General features: G+C 44.0%; 1 protein-coding gene across 2 annotated transcripts in view; it reads right to left on the bottom strand.

The window, feature by feature from the left end:
- Positions 1-14,815: 14,815 nt before the first annotated feature.
- Positions 14,816-19,494, bottom strand: part of MICU1 (mitochondrial calcium uptake 1) — a 238,307-nt gene continuing 233,628 nt past the window's right edge. For both annotated transcript variants that reach the window (XM_045569191.1, XM_045569192.1), the window contains exons 11-12: positions 18,372-18,461; positions 14,816-15,822 (exon numbers count right to left, since the gene is read on the bottom strand). In XM_045569191.1, coding sequence (XP_045425147.1) covers positions 15,665-15,822; positions 18,372-18,461 — 248 coding nt within the window. In that variant the 3' untranslated portion in view covers positions 14,816-15,664. The remainder of the gene's footprint in view (positions 15,823-18,371; positions 18,462-19,494) is intronic.

The raw sequence follows: 19,494 nt of genomic DNA, 5'->3' as shown, positions 1-19,494 counted from the left end.
TTGTTTGTTTTGAGACAGAATCTCGCTCTGTCACCTAGGCTAGAGTGCCATGGTGTCAACCTAGCTCACAGCGACCTCAACTTCCTGGGCTCAAGCAATCCTCCTGCCTCAGCCTCCTGAGTGGCTGGGACTACAGTCATATGCCACCATGCCTGGCTAATGCTTTCTATTTTCTTTTTTTTAGTTGCCCAGCTAATTTTTTTCTATTTTTAGTGGAGATGGGGTCTCGCTCTTGCTCAGGCTGGTCTCAAACTCCTGACCTCAAACAGTCCTCCCACCTCGGCCTCCTAGAGTGCTAGGATTATAGGCATGAATCACTACACCCGCCCTCTGGATATATTTTGAAGACACAAAATGATTTTGCTGAGGCAATGGATGTGTGATGTGAGAGATATAGAGGATTCAAGGATAATTCCAAAGTTTTTGGCGTGAGTAACTGGAAGAACAGAATTTCCATTTACTAAAACTGGGGAAATGAGGAAGACTTTGAAACAAGCAGTTTGATAGGGGAATATTGTGTTTGATTTAGGGCATGTTAAGTTTGTGATGCCTTTTAGAATCAAGTGCAGATATAGAGAAAGATGTTGTACATATGTAGGGTGTAGGGAAGAAGTTGGAGCTGGAAATATAATTTTTGGTCAGGTGCAATCCCAGTTGAGATTACAACCCTGTAATCTCAACTACTTGAGAGGTTGAGATGGGAGGATCGCTTGAAGCCAGGAGTTTGAGACCAGCCTGGGCAACATAGCAAAACCCCTGTCTCTAAAAAAAGAAAATGAAAAAAGTTAGCCAGCATGGCATGTGTGGTTGTTCCAGTGACTCAGGAGGCTGAGCCCTGGAGTTCAAGGATGCAGTGAGCCATGATCGTGCCACTGCACTCCAGCCTGGATGACAAAGTGAGACCTTATCTCTAAATATATATATATATATATTTTTTTTTCTTTCTTTTTTTGAGACATGGTCTCACTCTGTCACCCCAGGTAGAGTGCAGTGGTGTCATCATAGCTCACTGCAACCTCAAACTCCTGGGCTCAAGCTATCCTCTGACCTCAGCCTCCCAAGTGGCTGGGATTACAGGTGCACACCACCATGCCTGGCTAATTTTTTTTTATTTTTAGTAGAGACAGAGTCTCACTCCTGCTTAGGCTGGTCTCAAACTGACCTCAAGGGATCCTTCAGCCTCAGCCTCCCAGAATGCTAGGATTACAAGCGTGAGTCACCATGCCTGACCAAAAAAAAAAAAAAAAAAAATATATATATATATATATTCATAGTTTTTGAAAGTATTGGTATATATAAATAGTATTTAAAGCTATGAGACCAGATGCACCAAAGAAGTGACTGTGGACAGAGAAGAGTAGAAGTCCAATTACTGAGCCTTGCAAAATTGCAATCTTTAGAGGTGTAGAAGAGGAGAATCCAGGAAAGGAGAATGTGAAGAAGCATTCACATTCTTCCTTCTTACCTCTTCTTACCACTTCGGAGGTAAGAAAATAAATTATCTCAAAAACCAAGTGAAGCAGCCCTTTATCAGATGTATAGCATGCAAATATTTCCTCCCATTGTGTAGGTTGTCTATTCACTCTGTTGATTGTTTCCTTGGCTGTGCAGAAGCTTTTTAATTTGATCAGGTCCCAAACAAAAAATTTGATTTTCATTATTGCTGTGATTGCTTTGGGGTCTTCCTCATCAATTCTTTGCCTAGGATGATGTCCTATAAGAGTTTTTCCAACATTTTCTTCTAGACTTCTTGTAGTTTCGTGCCTTAGGTTTAAGTATGTTATCCATTGTGAATTAACTTTTGTGACTGGTGAGAGGTACAGATCCTTTTTCAGTCTTCTACATGTGGCCATCCAATTTTCCCAACACCATTTATTGAATAGGGATTCTTTCCCCCAGTGTATGTTTTTGTCTGCTTTGTCAAAGATCAGGATGGTTCTATATCTAAGTTCTCTGTTCTGATTAATTGTTCTTTGTCTCTGTGCTTATGCCAGTACCTGCTGTTTTGGTTACTATATAGCTTTGTAGTATAGCTTGAAGTCTGGTAAAGTGATGCCTCCCAATTTGTTCTTTTTGCTTAAGGCTGCCTTGGCTATTTGGGCTCTTTTCTGTGCTTCCCAATGAAGCATAGAATTATTTTTTCTAGATCTGTGTGAAATGACATTGGTATTTTAATGAGGATTGCATTGAATCTGTAAATCACTTTGGGCAGTATAGACATTTTAACAATGTTGATTCTGCTGATCCATGAGCATGATATGTTTTTCCATTTGTTTACATCCTCTGCAATTTCCTTCCTCAGTGTTTTGTAGTTCTCCCTGTAGAGGTCTTTCACCTCCTTCATTAAATATTATATTCCTAGGTATTTTATTTTCTGTGTTGCTATTGTGAAAGGTATTGAGTCTTGGATTTGATTCTCAGCTTGACTGTTGTTGGTGTATAGGAATGCTACTGATTTGTGTATATTGATTTTGTAACCTGAGACTTTGCTGAATTTATTTATCAATTCCAGGAGTCTCTTGGCAAAATCTTTGGGGTTTTTTAAATATAAGATCATGTCATCAGCAAAGAACGATAGTTTGACCTCTTCTTTTCCCATTTGGATATGCTTGATTTCCTTCTCTTGCCTTATTGCTCTGGCTAGGACTTCCAGTACTATGTTGAATAGAAGTGGTGACAGTGGGCAACCTTGTCTGGTTTTAGTTATAAGTGGGAATGCTCTCAATTTTTCCCTGTTCAGTATGATGTTGGCTGTGGGTTTGTCATGTGTGGCTTTTATAATTTTGAGGTATGTTTCATGTATGCCTATTTTGTTAAGAGTTCTTATCATAAAATGGTGCTGAATTTTGTCAAATGATTTTTCTGCATCTATTGAGAGGATCATATGGTCTTTGTTTTTGCTTCTATTTATGTGGTGAATCATATTTATAAATTTGTTCATATTGAACCATCCTTGTATCTCTGGGATAAAGCCCACCTGGTTGTGGTGGATTATTTTTTGATGTGCAGCTGAATTTGGTTTGGTAGGATTTTATTTTTTTTTAATTTTTTATTCTTTTGAGACAGAGTCTCACTCTGTTGCCTGGGCTAGAGTGAGTGCTGTGGCATCAGCCTAGCTCACAGCAACCTCAAACTCCTGAGCTCAAGTGATCCTTCTGCCTCAGCCTCCCAAGTAGCTGGGACTACAGGCATGCGCCACCACGCCCAGCTAATTTTTTCTGTATATATATTTAAGCTGTCCATATACTTTCTTTCTATTTTTAGTAGAGACGGGGGTCTCGCTCTTGCTCAGGCTGGTCTTACTGACCTCGAGTGATCCTCCCGCCTCGGCCTCCCAGAGTGCTAGGATTACAGGCGTGAGCCACTGCACTGGGCTGGTAGGATTTTATTGAGAATTTTTTGATCTCTGTTCATAAGGGATATAGGTCTATAGTTTGTTGTTGTGGTTGTGTCCTTTCCTGGCTTTGGCATCAGGTGCTATTGCTTTGTAGAATGAGTTGGGGAGGATTCCTTTCTTCTTGATGTTATGAAATAATTTCTGCAGTATAGATACCAGTTCTTCTTTGTAGGTCTGGTAAAATTCAGCTGTGAAACTGTCTGGTCTGGGACTTTTTTTTGTTGGAAGATTTTTTATTGCTGCTTCAATTTTGTTACTTGATATTGGTCTGTTCAGAAGTTCTATTTCTACCTGATTGAGCCTAGGGAGGCTGTGTATTTCCAGGAATTTGTCAATTTCCTCAATGTTTTCAAGTATATGTGTGTAGAGATTTTTATAGTATTCAGAGGTGATATTTTGTATTTCCATGGTATCAGTTGTAATATCTCCTTTTTCATTTCTGATCCAGCTTATTAGGGTCCTTTCTTTTCTGTCTCTGGTTAATCTAGTGAGAGGCCTGTAGATTTTGTTTCTCTTTTCAAAGAACCAACTTTTTGTTTTATTAATCTTCTGTATAGTTCTTTTGGAATTGATTTCATTTAGTTCTACTCTAATTTTAGTTATTTCTTTTCTTCTGCAGGGTTTGGGATTGGCTTGCTCTTCCTTTTCCAATTCCTTGAGATGATTCATTAGATTGTTGATTTGTGATCTTTCTGTCTTTTGGATATAGGCATTGAAGGCCATGAATTTTCCTCCCGGAACTGCTTTTGCAGGATCACACAGATTTTTGATAACTTGTGTCCTGTTTGTCATTTAGTTCAAAGAATCTTTTGATTTCCATCTTAATTTCCTCCTTGACCCAATAATCATTCAGCAGTAGGTTGTTTAATTTCCATGACTTTGTATAAAGTTGAGTGTTTCTGTTGAAATTGATTTTTAATTTTATTCCACTGTGGTCTGAGAAGATACATGGTATAATTTCTATTTTTTAAAAATTTGTTGAGACATGTTTTATGGCCTAGGATGTGATCAGTCTTAGAGAATGTTCCATGAGCTGATGAGAAGAACATATATTCAGTAGTTTTGGGGTAGAATGTTCTGTAAATGTCTGTTAGGCCCATTGTGCTAGAGTCCTATTTAAGTCCATTGTTTCTTTGTTTATTTTATATTTGGAGGATCTGTTCCATTCTATCAGTGGGGAGTTGAAGACCCCAGCTATTACAATGCTGCTGTTTAGATGAAGTAGGATTTGCTTTATGAATCTGGGTGCACCTGTGCTAGGTGCATACATATTTAGGATTGTTATGTCTTCTTGTTGAATTGTTCCCTTCACCATTATATAATGACCATCTTTGTCTTTCTTTACTTTTGTTGATTTGAAGTCTGTGTTATCTGATATGATAATGGCCACACCAGCTTTCTTTTGGTTTCCATTTGCATGGAATATTGTTTTCCATCCCTTCACCTTGAGTCTGAGTGAGTCCTTTTGGGTTAGATGCATTTCCTGGAGACAGCAGATACTTGGCTGTACTTTTTTAAACCATTCAGCCAGCCTATGTCTCTTCAGTGGGGAATTCTAGCCATTCACATTTATTGAAAGAATTGATAAGTGGGGAGGATTTTTGTTCATCCTGTTGTGTAGAACTTTATTGCTTTGTTTTACCTCTTGAGGCATTGTGGTATCTGGGCTCTGAAGTTTAGCTTTTGGATGGTTTTACACTGGTGGGTATCTATCATGCTGATCAGTGTATAATGCAGATCTCAGTACTTCCTGCAGGGCAGGTCTGGTCTTGACAAATTCCCTCAGCGTTTGCTTGTCTGAGAAAGTCTTTATTTTTCCCTCATGTAAGAAATTTAGTTTTGCAGGACTATAAAATTCTAGGCTGGCCATTATTCTGTTTGAGAAGACTAAGAATGGGGTCCCAGTCCCTTCTGGCTTGTAAAGTCTCAGTTTAGAAGTCTGCAGTTAGTCTGATGGGTTTTCCTTTGTAAGTTACCTGATGTTTTCAGCTTATGGTTTATATGAGTTCCTCTTTTGTGTTAACCGTGGCCAGTCTGATGACTGTATGTTGTGGTGATTGTCTCTTGGCAATGAATCTCCCAGGAGTTTGTTGTGCTTCTAGTACCTGGATGTCCAGATTTCTAGAAAGACCTGGGAAATTTTCTTTAAGCATTCTCTCTAATAGGTTTTCCAGCCTTCGTGTATTTTCTTCTTCACCCTCAGGGATGCCTATAATTCTTATGTTAGGCGTCTTTACATAATCTCATATTTCTTTGTAGGCTTTGTTCATTCCTCATATTTCTCTGTTCTTTCTCTTTGACTGACTTTAATTCAAAAGTGTTGTCTTCCAGCGCTGAGATTCTTTCTTCTGCCTGATCTACCCTACTCTTAAGGCATTCCATTGTGTTTTGTATTTCCTCAGATGAATTTTTCATTTCCAGAAGCTCTGCTTGATTTTTTTTTAAATAATCAATTTCTTTAGTGAATTTTTCATTCACTTCCTGTATTATTTTGTGGTTTCTTTGTGTTGGGTTTCTATTTTCTCTTGTATTTTATTGAGCTTTCCTACAATCCATATTCAAAATTATTTAGCAGTCATTTCAATATTCTCATTTTGGTTGGTTTCCATTGGTACGCATATATTGGTTTCTTTTGGGGGTGTCCTTTCACTCTGATTTTTCATGTATCCAGAGATCTTTCATTGATTCCTTCTCATCTGGAGCAGCTTTTGCTTCTTATTTTTGGATTTTCTTTTGATTAGATAATGACATGCCCAGTTTAATCTCTGAGACAGTGGGTAGTGCTTGTGGGTGAGACTCAACTACACCTTGTATGATTGAGTCAGTAAATGTTGTAAAGGGCATGCAAATTGACCTCCCTGTTGGTAGGTGGCTCTTACCAGAAGGAATAAGCTGCAATGTTGTTTTGGGGTCCTGTGACTGGCTCTAGTCTCTCCAGAGAAGCACTTGATTGACCCAGGTGGTGGGTGGGGCCCTGGAACTTCAGGTGAGTCCTTATTCTCTGTCACAGCAGAGGCAGGTGGGAGAGTACGGCTAGGTGGGGCTGCATTGGGTGAGCTTTGCCCTCAGGCTCCACCAAAGCTGGCAAGGTATCTGTTTCAGCAGGGGTCAAAGGTCTGTTCCCAGCTTCTAGGCAAAGCTGCCAGGGAGGGGCTGTAGTGGCCTCACCCAGTCACAAATGTCTCCTCCTTGACCTGGAGCAATGCGATTGAGACCTAGGGGTTTGCAATCTGGCCTCTGGGCCTACCTTGGGGTCCCCAAAGATCAATCCCTGACCATGCCAGAGAGAAGCACGCTGGTCCTCAGTTGCCCACAGGGTGCCCAAGCAAGTTCAATGTGCCTCTGCCTCAGGGCATGCCCCGTACTGATGGAGTTGCGGGCAAGTGGCACCAGAGAGGCCTGGTGGGCAGGGAGCTCACAGACCGAGCACCCCTCGGTTTGCTGCAGGACCCCTAGAGGAAAGGTCTGAGCCTCATTCTCTGTGGAAGTCCATGGTGGCTCTGTTGTCTCTCTTGGCAGCCGCAGGTCGGGAGGGGAAGGGGAGGAAGAGTCTGGAAAGGTTTGAGCCCCACTCCCTGTGGAAGGCCTGGTGTGGTGGATGCACCAACGGAGGAGAGGCAGTTCCTGTGAGCCCCGGCTCAACCGTCTGAGCAGCCGTGGGTGGCGCAGGGGGAGGGGAGGAGAAGAGTCTGAGTGGAAGAAAGCTGGCTCTCAGGTCGTCTCTGTCCCTCTCTCCAGGAGGCAGCCCGCCCAGAAGGTCTGGGATCGGAGGAGGGGGGAGGTGGTCACACAGGTCCCCCGGGACCCACTGGCCCCCTGTGGCTCCCGCAGTCTGGGCCGGGTTGGGAAATGTTTGTGTGGGAACAAGTGAGACAAAAACCCAGGGGCTGAGGCCCCGGGGGGAGGACAAAGATGCAGGGTGGGTGGAGAAGTAATATGGTGCTTGTTGTGTCAGCTCGGGTCTGCGGTGATGGGAAGTGACCCCAAGGGCGCCGGCTGCCTGGTGCTTCGTCCTCACAAAGCTCCCGGTTCACGGGTGGCAGCAGCTTTTGGGCTTGTGAGGGTAGGAGCTCTCCAGCAGCTCGGGAGCCCGCTGACTGGCAGAGACGTGGGGGAGTCGGGAACAAGCCACTCCACCCTCCCTCCTCGCTGGACTCCAGGCCTCTCCTGGTTGATCTCTGCCGGTATCCTCCTTCCTGTTCTCCTGATTCTGGGGACCTTCGTCCCATGCGCGAGGACTCAGGAACCTGCTTGACTCATCATCGTGGCTGCTCTGTTTGTGTAACTAAACATGTCTAAATGTAGAAAAGGTAACACATTGCACTATGATGACGTTATGATAGCCGCGATGTCACTAGGTGATAGGAATTTTTCAGCTCCATTATGATCTTATGGTGCCACTGTCATATATGTCATCTGTTGCTGACCGAAACGTTGTTACACGACACATGACTGTACTTCACTCTGTGAAGAGGGTACTGAAGTGGAAATGAAAGTGTGTAATTTCCTTTTGTTAAGTAACTGGACTGTGATTGCCCAACCACTGGGTGGTGAGCCCTCCCCTCTTTTCCTGCAATGCAAATAAAACGTCAACATCGTATGCAAATATCCCTTGGTAGCCAGGACCTTGCCTTAGTTGCAGGTCTGGGTCAGTAAGGGTCTGGAGAGGGGCTCAGCCTGCTTGTGGTAGGAGCCCTGGTGCCTTATCTTCACATTCTCCCCTCCCCCTGCTGCTAGGCTGAGTCCCTAAACGGTTTCTATTTAGAAAGGTTAGTTGTTTCAGAAGGGATTATGAACTGAGCCCGAAGGCTGTTCTAGCCAGCCTCAGTGTTATCACTCCCTACCTGTCTTATAGATCTCAAACTGGGTGTCCTGTTTTTTTGTCCCGAGGCTAATTTGACTTTCTAAGGGTCCTTCTCAGTCCAAAGGCTGGGAAGACAGCCACATCCCTGCTCAATTCATGTTAAACGTTATAGTCCTTGGCTACAGACTTTGTTTAAAAATGGGACTGGTATGCCAGGTGTGACCTGAAATTACACTTTCCTCTTGATGGTTCTTGAAATCAACATGTCATGATTTTGATCTAAGGGAAATATAGAAACATCTATCCTGACTAGCTGGAATCATGGTATCTGTGGGAGGATGAGCCTTAAAAAGAGAGACAAAGTCTGGTATTTGTGCCTCCTTCACAGATATCCAGATGTCACTAGAAAAATGAATCTCCCAGTGAATCTTAGCATCTCCGCATTCTGCTCCTAGACCTGAAACTGCCCTTGTATTAGGTGACAACCAGCCTCCAGATTTCTTTCCTCTGGGGATACCAAGAATTCACAATCTGACCATAACATGCTTTTATCTCCCATTGTACTTTCCCTATCTCTGCTAAGATACATCTCCCCTCACCCCTATCTATCTGCCTTCCTGTCCTCCTTAATTATCTTTTTCATCTGTCCAAGTCTAACTCATTCTTTAGGGCTCAGCTTAAACCCTATTTCCTCTATGAAGAGAGAAAATTAATTTAATAGTTATATGTCTATAATGAAAGCCAGGCATTGTGCAGAGCTTTAGAGATTCAGAGATGCACCATGAATGAGGACAGAACCTGACATCAGGGAACTAAAAGTCTCATAAGGGAGTTAGATTTTTTGGGGGGGGGTGTAATATGGTCTTGCTCTGTTGCCCAGGCTGGAGTGCAGTGGCTCGATCATGGCTGACTGCAGCCCCAAACTCCTGGACTCAAGTGATGCTCCTTTCTCAGCCTTCTGAGTAGCTCAGACTACAGGCACACGTGCAACCATGCCTGGCTAATTAAAAAAATTTTTTTTTTTTTTTTGTAGAGACAAAGTCTTGCTATGTTACTCATGCTGATCTCAAACTCCTGGGCTAAAGGGATCCTCCCACCTCAGCCTCCCAAAGTGCTGGGATTACAGGTGTGAGCCAGGAGATAGATATTAAAAGAATTATAGGACAGTGTGGTAAGTACAACAATGGGATTGTGTGTAAACTCCAGAGGAGGCTCAGGAGTTTAGTTGTGTGTGTAGGATTGGAAAGGCTTTCTGTGGGAGATGACGTATGAGCCGGGGACTGAGGCTGAGAAAGGGACTTCTCCAGGCACTCTTCCTGCTTTGAATTCCCAGAGCACTTAAGCCTGAACCCTCTGTGGGCACCTTCACTGTCCTGCATAGCTGGTACCCTTTTCTTGTGAGTCTGTTTACGTCCCGTCTCCAGCGAAACCAAGATGGAGATCCTGTCCCCATGTTCCCTGTGGCCTGGGCACAAGGCCTGATACCTAATAGGTAGGGGCTTGATACATATTTTTGTTAAATGAATAGAATAAGTGAATCCCAGAGGCAGGTTTTTCTGTCCTCAGACATTTTATCTGGAGCTGCCCTGAGCAAGCCAGGGTGATAGATTTCCTCCTAAGGCTTCAGAAAGAATTGCCAAGTCAGCTGCACATACCCCACTTCATGACCTTTGCTCTTTTGTGCTCTGGCTCCCCAGTGCCTCCTGCCCCCTACACATGTGACCTAGCAAGGCCTCTCTTTCAGAAAACTCCGGGCTCCAAAATCTCTCCCTCAATAAGCTACCTTTATCAATTAAACTACAGTATAGAATGGAATACCATGCAGCTTCGGGAATGGTTGAGAATGAGACTTTTTAATGTATATACCTTTTTATGTAAGTTTGGTTTTGGAACCATGTGAATGTTTACCTATTAAAAACAACCAACCTAACCTCACATTGAAGATGATGAAAATAATTCACCGAAGAGTGTGAACAACTGATAGGTAATTGGATTTTTACTTTGAACTCCAATAAATTATTTGTTGAATGAACACATGGGTATTTCCCCATAGCACCTCCGGACCCGCACTTTACTCCTTTGCACTGTCTCCTCCCTAGAGAAAAAGGAGCCCTCTCTACCTAGGGAGGGCCAGAGGCTGGACACTGGATAAGGGCACAGGGCAATCACAGCCCTTTGTATGAAACTTGGTCTGTCTCTTGCATATGCCACCAAGCTGCCTTTTTTTTTTTTTTTTTTTTTCAGACAGGGTCTTGCTCTGTGTCCTGGGTTAGAGTACAGAGGCATCATCAAAGCTCACTGCAACCTCAAACTGCTGGGCTCAAGCGATCCTCCTGCCTCAGCCTCCTGAGTAGCTGGGACTACAGGTGCGTGCCACCATGCCCAGCTAATTTTTTCTATCTTTTGTAGAGACAGAATCTCACTATGTTGCTCAGGCTGGTCTTGAACTCCTAGCCTCAAGCGATCCTCCTGCTTCAGCCTCCCAAGTAGCTATGACTACAGACGTGCACCACCATGCCCGGCTAATTTTTTCTATTTTTTCATAGAGATGGGGTCTTGCTCTTGCTCACGCTGGTCTCCAACTCCTGACCTCAAGTGATCCTCCTGCCTCAGCCTCCCAACAGTGTTAGGATTATGGGCATGAGCCACTGCGCCTGGCAAAGTATAAGCTTTTTGATTCAAAGTCTTTTCACTTTGATGACTTCTATTTTCACTTTACCTTGGGGAAGAGATGGAGCTGGGATCAGTATTTTACACTTGGGAAAATGATCTGGAGATTTCATGTGTTTATGGTTAGTTGGCCTTGAAATTGGGAGAATCCAGATTTTTAGGAGATTCCCAAACCTTATCTTCACCCTAGACCCTTTTTCTGGGTCTAGTTCCTTCTATCAATCTACTAGATAATTCCACTGGATGTCTCTCAGGCACCTCAACATGTCAAAAAATGGCCTCATCATCTTCCTGGCTCTCCTCTCAGTTTCCCAGTCCCACTGAAGAGCCCCAGCCAAGAGCCCGGTTACCCAAACGTAAGTCTGGGTTTCATCCTACATTGTTCATTCTCCCACACAATCCTCCAATTTATATAACCCCACCCCAACCACTCAGGCCAAATCATTCCCTGACCTAAACATCTCCTAAATCCTTCCTTCCAGCTCTGCAGGCACTCCCCTAATCCAGGCTTTCAGCATTTTTTAACTGCATTATTGTAAGTCTCCAACCTGGATCCTACACCAATCCACCTATTGCATTGCAGGCAAAGTCATCATTTTAAAATGCAGAGAACATTACATTATTTTCCTGCTTAAAATCCTTCAGGGGCTCCTAATTATCATTACGATAAAAGTTCAAACTCCTTATTGGGGATTATAGGGTCCTACAGAATCTGATACTATTTTTTTCTCCCTCATATAAAGCCATCTGGGTTTGGTACTTTTTGTTGTATGTAGATTTTTACCTGCTGATTCAATTTATTAGAGTTATAGTCCATTCAGATTTTTTTCTTGTGTCTGTTAGGTAAATTATATTTTCTAGGAAACAATCCATTTTAAATCTATTGGCATAAAGTTGTTAACAGTATTATTAATTTTTAAGCAACTACAGTATCTGTAGTTATACGCATTTAAAAGTTCCTAATACTATTTATTTTTACTCCTTATTTTCATTTTTCTTTGGATTTTATTCCATTTTTTTTCCAGCTGCTTGAGGCAGATGCTTGGCTTGTCACCCTACTTCTGTAAATAAGTAAGGAAGTTTGTTAAGAAGTTTTTAAGCTTCCCTTTAGTTGTCCCACAAGTTGTTTTCTTTTTTCACCTTTTTTTTTTTTTGAGACAGTCCCCCTCTGTTGTCCAAGCTGTAGTGCAGTGGCGCGATCATAGCTCACAGCAGCCTCAAACTCCTGGGCTCAAGTGATCCTCTTGCCTCAGGATCCTGAGTAGCTGGCACTACAGGTGCACGCCACCACACCAGGCTAATTTTTAAAATTTTTTTGTAGAAATGGGGTCTCGCTATGTTGCCCACACTGGTCTAAAACTCCTGGCCTCAAGCAATTCTCCTGCCTTGGCCTCCCAAGTGCTGGGATTGCTGGCGTGAGCCACCATGCCTGGCCCACAAGTTTTAATGGGTAGTATTTTCATTATCATACTCAGTTCTAAGCATTTTCAAATTTTCATGATTTTTTTGAATTATCTATGTGTGTATACCCAAATGCATTTTTGACCTATTTTTGTGAATGACCACCATCTTAATTGGGTCTTGGGTATGGAAATCGCTTCCCAGTCTGCACCGGATACTGTCTAGAACTTTACTTGAGAACTTTACCATGGGAAGGCCTAGTCTCTGGAATAGGGCTGGGTCTAGGCTGGACTCCTGCAGCGTCCTCCCTGGCTCCAGGCCAGTGAGTCCTTGCACTGAGCCTTCTTGCCAGCAGGTGGCACTGGAAGCCTAAAAGCTGCTTCAGACTATGCTCTCTCTTCCTTCCTGTTCTGAGCTTGTGGGGCCACAGACCCCTGCTTGGGCTGTGCTAAGGCTTGCAGAGGATGCCCTAGCCATGGGACCTGGCTCCTGCCTCCCAAACTGCTGTTTCTTCTTCCTTGTCTGGTAGCCGCCATTGCCTGGACCTCTCCTTGGTCTTAGAGTATTTGCTCCAACCAGAGCTAAGACTAGGTGGGGCACTAAAAGCTATTAAAATAACGACTTTTAAAGATTGTGAACATTCTTAAGCCCCCCTTTCCTTAGTAACCTTTCACCGTATTCCTCCTGCTTGTCTTCTTGGATGATACGGAGCCCAAGTTCAAGGAAACCTGGCAGTCTGGGTTCTCTTTCAGTTTCTTTCTCTCCCTTCATGAAGCCTTACAAACTGGAACTGGAGGAAGTTGTTTTTGTTTTTTGAAATAGAGAACGACGACAGAAGTAGAGAATGGCTGTGGTTGTGCAAGGGGAATACATTGAGGCATTGCTTATATTACTTACTTTGTCCAAGAGTTATTTCTAAATTAGCTTTGGTGGTGGACTGTTTCTTCAATGTCACTAATTTTGGTCTATACTGTATCAGTGACAATCTCACAAACATGACGTGGAATTAGAGTAGTGTGGTGAAGGGTGGGCAAGTGGTTCTTGGGGGACAAAGGAAGGGCTATGATCTTACCTGGAAGAGGATGAAGCAAGGAGGCTTCTTAAGGAGAGGACAGTTTGAATTGAGTTTTGAAGGAAGGGAGGGTTATTCTATTAATATCTAGGTAGAAGCAGCAATTTGAATAAAAAACGAAACACAAATCAGCCTTGTGTGTTCCTAAATACTCCCCAGCTCACCTGCAAACTCTGCCTACTAAGATTCGCTCAGCCTACTCCCATGCCACCTGGCCCAAGGACTTCTTCCTTGGGGGACCCTGGCCTTTTCTGGGTGACTTAGCTTGTACCTCTCACCTGCACATTTAACCTATTGTGCCAAAGTGTGGCTGTCATGTCTTCTTGAGCACCTGGACACCCTGTCCCTTCCTCAGGCACTCCTAGGAGCTGACGGAGTTCATCTGGAATTCATCTACCCGTGACAGTGCTCTTGATGCTGGGTTCAAGATGTTGCAGGTGACCCTTACCCTCTCCTGCCATGTTCTGGCTTCCAGCTTCAGTGAACCCAGGACAATCACTAGATCTCTTCTCATAGGGGAATGAATGTCCCACAGAGGATGTGAATGGGACTTCAATTTCAAGCTGGAGAAAGGAGGATCAGGGAAAAGAGTGATTTTGGGATTCTGGGACAAATTCAAGAAAAGCTCCCATTTTGGGTATGCCTCAGGCCTGGGGCAATGAGCAAGGCAAAGCCTACACTTGGATACCAGGAATACCCCAAGAGGGGAAAGGGTGGAAGGTAGATGAGGCAGGAGAGCGGCAAACTCCTTAGACAGATAATCTGATATCCCAGAATGGATGTGAAGTGCGGTTGTTAAGTTGCTCTGGAGGAAATGCTGGGGTTGGTACCTTCCTTGTGGAGCTGCAGGTGCACAGCCAGGCCTCTGCTCCTCTCTGGCTGACAAGCACTCCTGTCAACATGCAGAGTCAGCCACTGAACTCTCAGTGTGGGGGTTCTACTACATTGCCATGCCAGGGAGCATTACCTGGAGGTTCTGGAGCTGCAGCAATTCTGGAGGAGAGCTAGGTGGAGGCTTTTGGACCTGAAAGAAACCTTAGAGCTCATTTAGCTCAACTCTCTCATTGTACAGATGAGGGAACAGATGGGAAATGACTTGCTCGAGCCACACTGATTAGTGGCAGAGATGCGTCCATCATATAACATTGGTGCTACCGTCCTTAAAACCGAGGTGATTTCCTCACATACTCCACCACCCCTTCTTAGTTCCTTGTTGTGGGGCAAGAATAAGCAACGACTGTGTAGCGTGGCCCAGAATGAAATGCTGACCAAACTGTGCTGGGACAAGGCCACCACTGACCTCCAAATGCCTCGCTTTTTGTCTGTGCCTAAAGTTCTGTTTCATCAGAAAGAACCAGACTCTGGAAAGAAGAAAATGGGTCTGCAGCTAGCAGGCTCTCAAACCCAGTGGGGAAGTAAAATGAAAAGGGCCCTAGAGGATCCTAATTAAAGAAGACAGGAGACTCTGGGGTGTTTATTGCAAACTGCTATAATTAAAATGATATTTTACAAGTGTTGAAGACAGAGGGCACCTGGGATCTGAGCCAGGCCTCAGCTTTTGAGGCCCATTCCCGGAGGGGAAGCGGCACTTGCAGGGAACATGGCCTCAATCACTGTTGCTCATTAAGCTCCAAGTCATGGTGGAGTCATCTTATGGAGCCTGAGAGGAAGAGAAGGGTGTGGAGAGAGCCATGAAGCAACTACTTTAAATTATGAACCTTGCTCTGGTCCTACTGAGCACGCTGCTACCCCGGAGCAGGCCTCGCAGCCAGCCCAGTGACTGACACGGATCCTTCCTCTGGCCCGGGCTTCTCACCAGCTCAGAGCATCCAGGTCATCTTCATTCTCGTTCATCACAGATTTCCTTTCGCCTGCCAGAAATTCTCCCAACTTGTAGCTTAAAAATACCAGCAGGAGGAAAGGCAAGCAATGTTCTTGTTAATATAAATCCACAGCAAAAGTGATTCGAGAACTGGATGTTTCCAAGGGTTGGCAGGTGTGTGGATGGTTCCCCGCATTCTTTATCCATAGGGTGCTTGAATGCATAGTGCTGTCGAAGATGCCAAATCTTTGAGCTTTTAAGACTTGTTCAAGTTGTTGAGAACCTGTGGGGATAATCACTGGGCAGGATCAGAGCCTGGCAGAACACTGGGGCAGGGGAAGGGAAGGAGGGGAGACTGGTAGAATGCTGAGGTCATTCCCAGGAGGCAGGGAAACTACTTCCAGAAGTAGCAGCATGGAGGGCTACGCCGAGGCTTTGCTCAAGGGGGTCCAGCGTGCTTGGGGTGAAGAGGTGACCCCCTCCTGCAGTTCTGGGTTACTATTTGGGCAAAGCGAAGTCCCAGGCAGTTTCCTGTGCACATTTCCACATGGCCTGCATGAGGCGGGTGAAGCCCATGTCTTTGGGCTTCTCCAGGCCTCTCATCAGCCGTTGCTTCATGATGGAAACAAATTCCTTATTGCTCAGCTCCCCATTGCCTAGAAGAGGCAAACACAACAGGGATAAGTGGAAGACTTGGAACAAAGGCATTGAGAAAATTCCATTGGTCATACAATGTGGGATCCAAAGCCCAGCATACTCTCACAGCCAAACGCGATTCTCTTGTCTTAGCGTTAACTAGTTTGCTCCTTCCTTGATGTTTCCAACTGCAATTCAGTGGCAGTTCAGTGTAGTGTGACAAAGTTGAATGAGAATATAGTACATGCCAGGTCCTGTGCCAGGTGTTTAGAATGAAGAGATAAGCAAGCTTTGTGCTTTGTCCCTTGAAATACTCTCAGGTGGGGGGGACAAATTGTTTCCACAGTGTGGTTAGTGCTATAATAGGGTAAACAGAGGATGCTATGGGGGCACAGAGGAAGCATATCTAACCCAGGCTGGGGGTGGTGCAAACACAGAGCAGCACAGGCTTCCTGGAAGTGATTCCTGAGTTGAATCTCAAAGGATTAGCAGGACTTGGCCAAGTAAAGGGGAGTGAGATGGGGAAAGCTTTCCAGGGAGGAGAAGTAGCATAAGCAAGAGCACAGGCAGGAAGCGGTGTGGTTGCTGGAGAAGTACGAGCAGGGAGGCTGAGATGGGAGAACTGCCTGGAGCCCAGGAGTCTGAGGTTGCAGCGAGCTATGATCATGCTGCTGCACTCCAGCCCAGGCGACAGAGCAAGGCCCTGTTTCTTAGAGAAGAAAAGAAAGAGGCGGGCGTCTGGCAAGTAAACTAAAGAGGTTGGCAGGAGACAAGTACACCAGGGTCTATATTCCTGCTGAAGGGTTGGTACTTTTCTTTCAGGCAATGGAGCACCAGGACAAGACAGGAAGCAGGGGAGCAAGATGTCGTCAGATTTCCATTTTGGATAGAGTTCTCTGGCTGGGTGTGTGAGGATGGATTGGAGGTGGCACAACTAGAGTACGGGAGTCAACAGTCTCTGTTGCAGTGGATGACGAGGGATTTTCATGGTGAAAACCAAAATCAAAATTTGGCTTTGGGTTCAGCCACTGCATTCCAGCCTGGATGACAGAGTGAGATAGTGTCTTAAAAAAAATTATACAAATAAATGTTTTTTGGAAAAAATTCAAACCACCTAGAAGTGATTAGAGTGAAAATAGAAATATGGAGAAAGTTAATATGTCTACAGCAGTGCCGTTCATTCGAACTCTCCATGATGTGGGAAATGTTTTGTATCTGTGCTATTCAGTACAGTAGCCGCCAGCCACATGTGACTACGGAGCACTTGAAATGTGACTAGAGAGATCAAGGACCTAAGTTTTAATTTTATTTACTTTTAATTAAATTTGAACAGCCACATGTGACTTGTGGTATCATATTGTGGACAGGGCAGCTCTAGAGAATAACCCAGCCCTGCCTAAGAATGAGGCCATCTCCTTAACCTAGCCCTGGGACTTCCTTTGAGTTGGACCTCGGTTTGTGGGTACAGGCTGGAGATATAAATAATTCAAGTTCAACTTAATAACTTAAAATAATTCAAGTTAATGAACATCTGTTATGTGCAAAGTATCATCCGAGGTCCTACTGAGGGGTCCAAAGGTGAAAAGGACTTGTAACTACCTTTAAAAAACTCACAATTTAATAGGAAAATTAAGTCAGATACATGGAGATAGAGTACAGTATATACTAACAAAGAAAAACAGAACCAAGTTAAGGAATAAAAAAGCCAGAGTGATTCATTATGCTGGGGACCAAAAGGGACACTCCATAGGCGAGAGTGTTTGAGGTGGCCCTTGAATGCCATCAGCCTGGCTTCCTAGAGGAAGATGGACAACAAGTATTGGCTGTAAGAGGAGGAGGTGATATAGTATAGAGGGGCAGCACAGCTTTGTTCCAGTCCTGGTTTTGCCATCTGCTGTTACCTCTGTGATCCTGGGAACTTTACTTAACCTCTCTGAGTCTCAGCTTCCTCATCTGTAAAATGTGGTTAGTAACAACACTCACATCAGAAGATTAACTAAACAGATTTGCTTTCTGGCTCATAGTAAGCACTGAAAAAAAATGTGAGCTTTCATTGCTGTTGTTATTGTCACATCCGCTACCATAGCTCAAACTAACGCCAGAGCAGAAGCAGATTTCTTAAATGGGCTGAACTACGGAGTAGCCACAGACACAGCAGACCGCCGTGTGGAGCTGGAATGCTGTGCCCATGCAAGGGGAGTGCCTGAAACGGGCCCTGGAAGGTGGGGAGATCAGTCCTGTCTTCCTTCTAGAGACACTCAAACACTTGAGTGCTCCTTATCTGCTAAGCAGCAAGTTGAGTCTAATATTTTTGCTTCCATTTTTAAGATCCTTATGGCCATAAATTAATTTAGGCCTACAGGCAAATTGGAATTACAGGAAATGGGAAACACAAGCCAGGGCCAGGGGGGACATTTCTTAGTATCGTGAGGATGAGGGCTGAGCCACTGAGGTAGGAGAGGGGTGGCCTGAAGAGTTGGACGCTGTCTGCAAGGCCCCATCATAAACAATGTCTCTAAGGGCAGGTGAGGCTCAGTTTTCCCTCCTGACTCCAGAGGGCCCCACTCACCATCACAGTCAAAGAGTGCAAACACCACATCACACACATGGTCTGAGAGTTCCACTTTAGCCACTGTCCTGGCCACCTGCTGCATGGTCACTGAAAAAGAAAGAAAGATGCTGTTAATACATTAGCACGGCAGAGGGATTTCATTTCCGTTTCTCTGAATGGGGGGATAAAGCTGCTCAGTCATAATCAAAGTTTTCAACTTGTATTAAAGTATTTAAGTCATATTTAAGAAAATGAGAATTTAGTTTTTATTCATATCCCCTTTCCTTTTTACCTCAGGTTCTGTTCTCTTCTACTGCTGCTACACTTTAGAAGGTTTATATAGCTAGTTAAGAATGCCTGATATGAAATTCACAGAGATGGAAAGTAGGTTAGAGGGCATCAGGGTCGAGAGGAATGGACAGTTAGTGTTTACTGGGTACAGATCTGCATGGGGTGATGGAAAATTTTTGGAAATAGTGGTGATGATTGTACAAAATTGTGAATGTAATTAATGCCACTGACTTGTATATTTAAAAATGGTTAAAATGGCATATTTTGTTATATATATTTTACAACAAAATTTTTTTTAACAAAATTTTTTTAAAAAGTGAAAATCCACATAATATTTACAGATGTGATTCCAGTAGCCTAGAGCACAGAGTGGCAACTTTCCTAATAAATTATTACCAGAAGAGTTCCTTAAAAAAAAGAAAAAAAGAATGGCTGGTATTCCTATAGTCTCCTTGGCATTTCCCTCCCACTGGAAAAAGTCAAGGAAATAACCAGGTAGCAAAAGGAACGGGAGGTGGGGAAGCAGGAGGCTTGTCTGTGGTGTGGGTATACGAAGGCCTCGCGACTCAGTTACTGAGTGACAGCCAAGTGCCTGCACGGTGAGCCTTGCCCTGGGCCCTGCTATGTCCCTCCCCCTGGTGGTTTTGCACCACTTTGTCTTCTTCCAGCTGTGCCCGTTGGGATAAGCAGTGGCCTCTGTCTTACCAGATCAGTATGCATCCCTTTTTTAAAAATATTTTTTTTTTTTTAGACTTCAGCAGAAAATCTCTTTTGCCATTTTCTCTTTGTCTGACATTTACTGTTAAACACTAGCAATCTTGTGAGAATTGGGTGTTCATGAAGGACAAGC

Source organism: Lemur catta, chromosome 14 (genome assembly GCF_020740605.2).
Source record: "Lemur catta isolate mLemCat1 chromosome 14, mLemCat1.pri, whole genome shotgun sequence".
In the NCBI taxonomy this organism is placed as follows: domain Eukaryota; kingdom Metazoa; phylum Chordata; class Mammalia; order Primates; family Lemuridae; genus Lemur; species Lemur catta.
The sequence above is the reverse complement of the archived record's forward strand: the minus strand, read 5'-3'. Positions and strand labels throughout refer to the sequence as shown.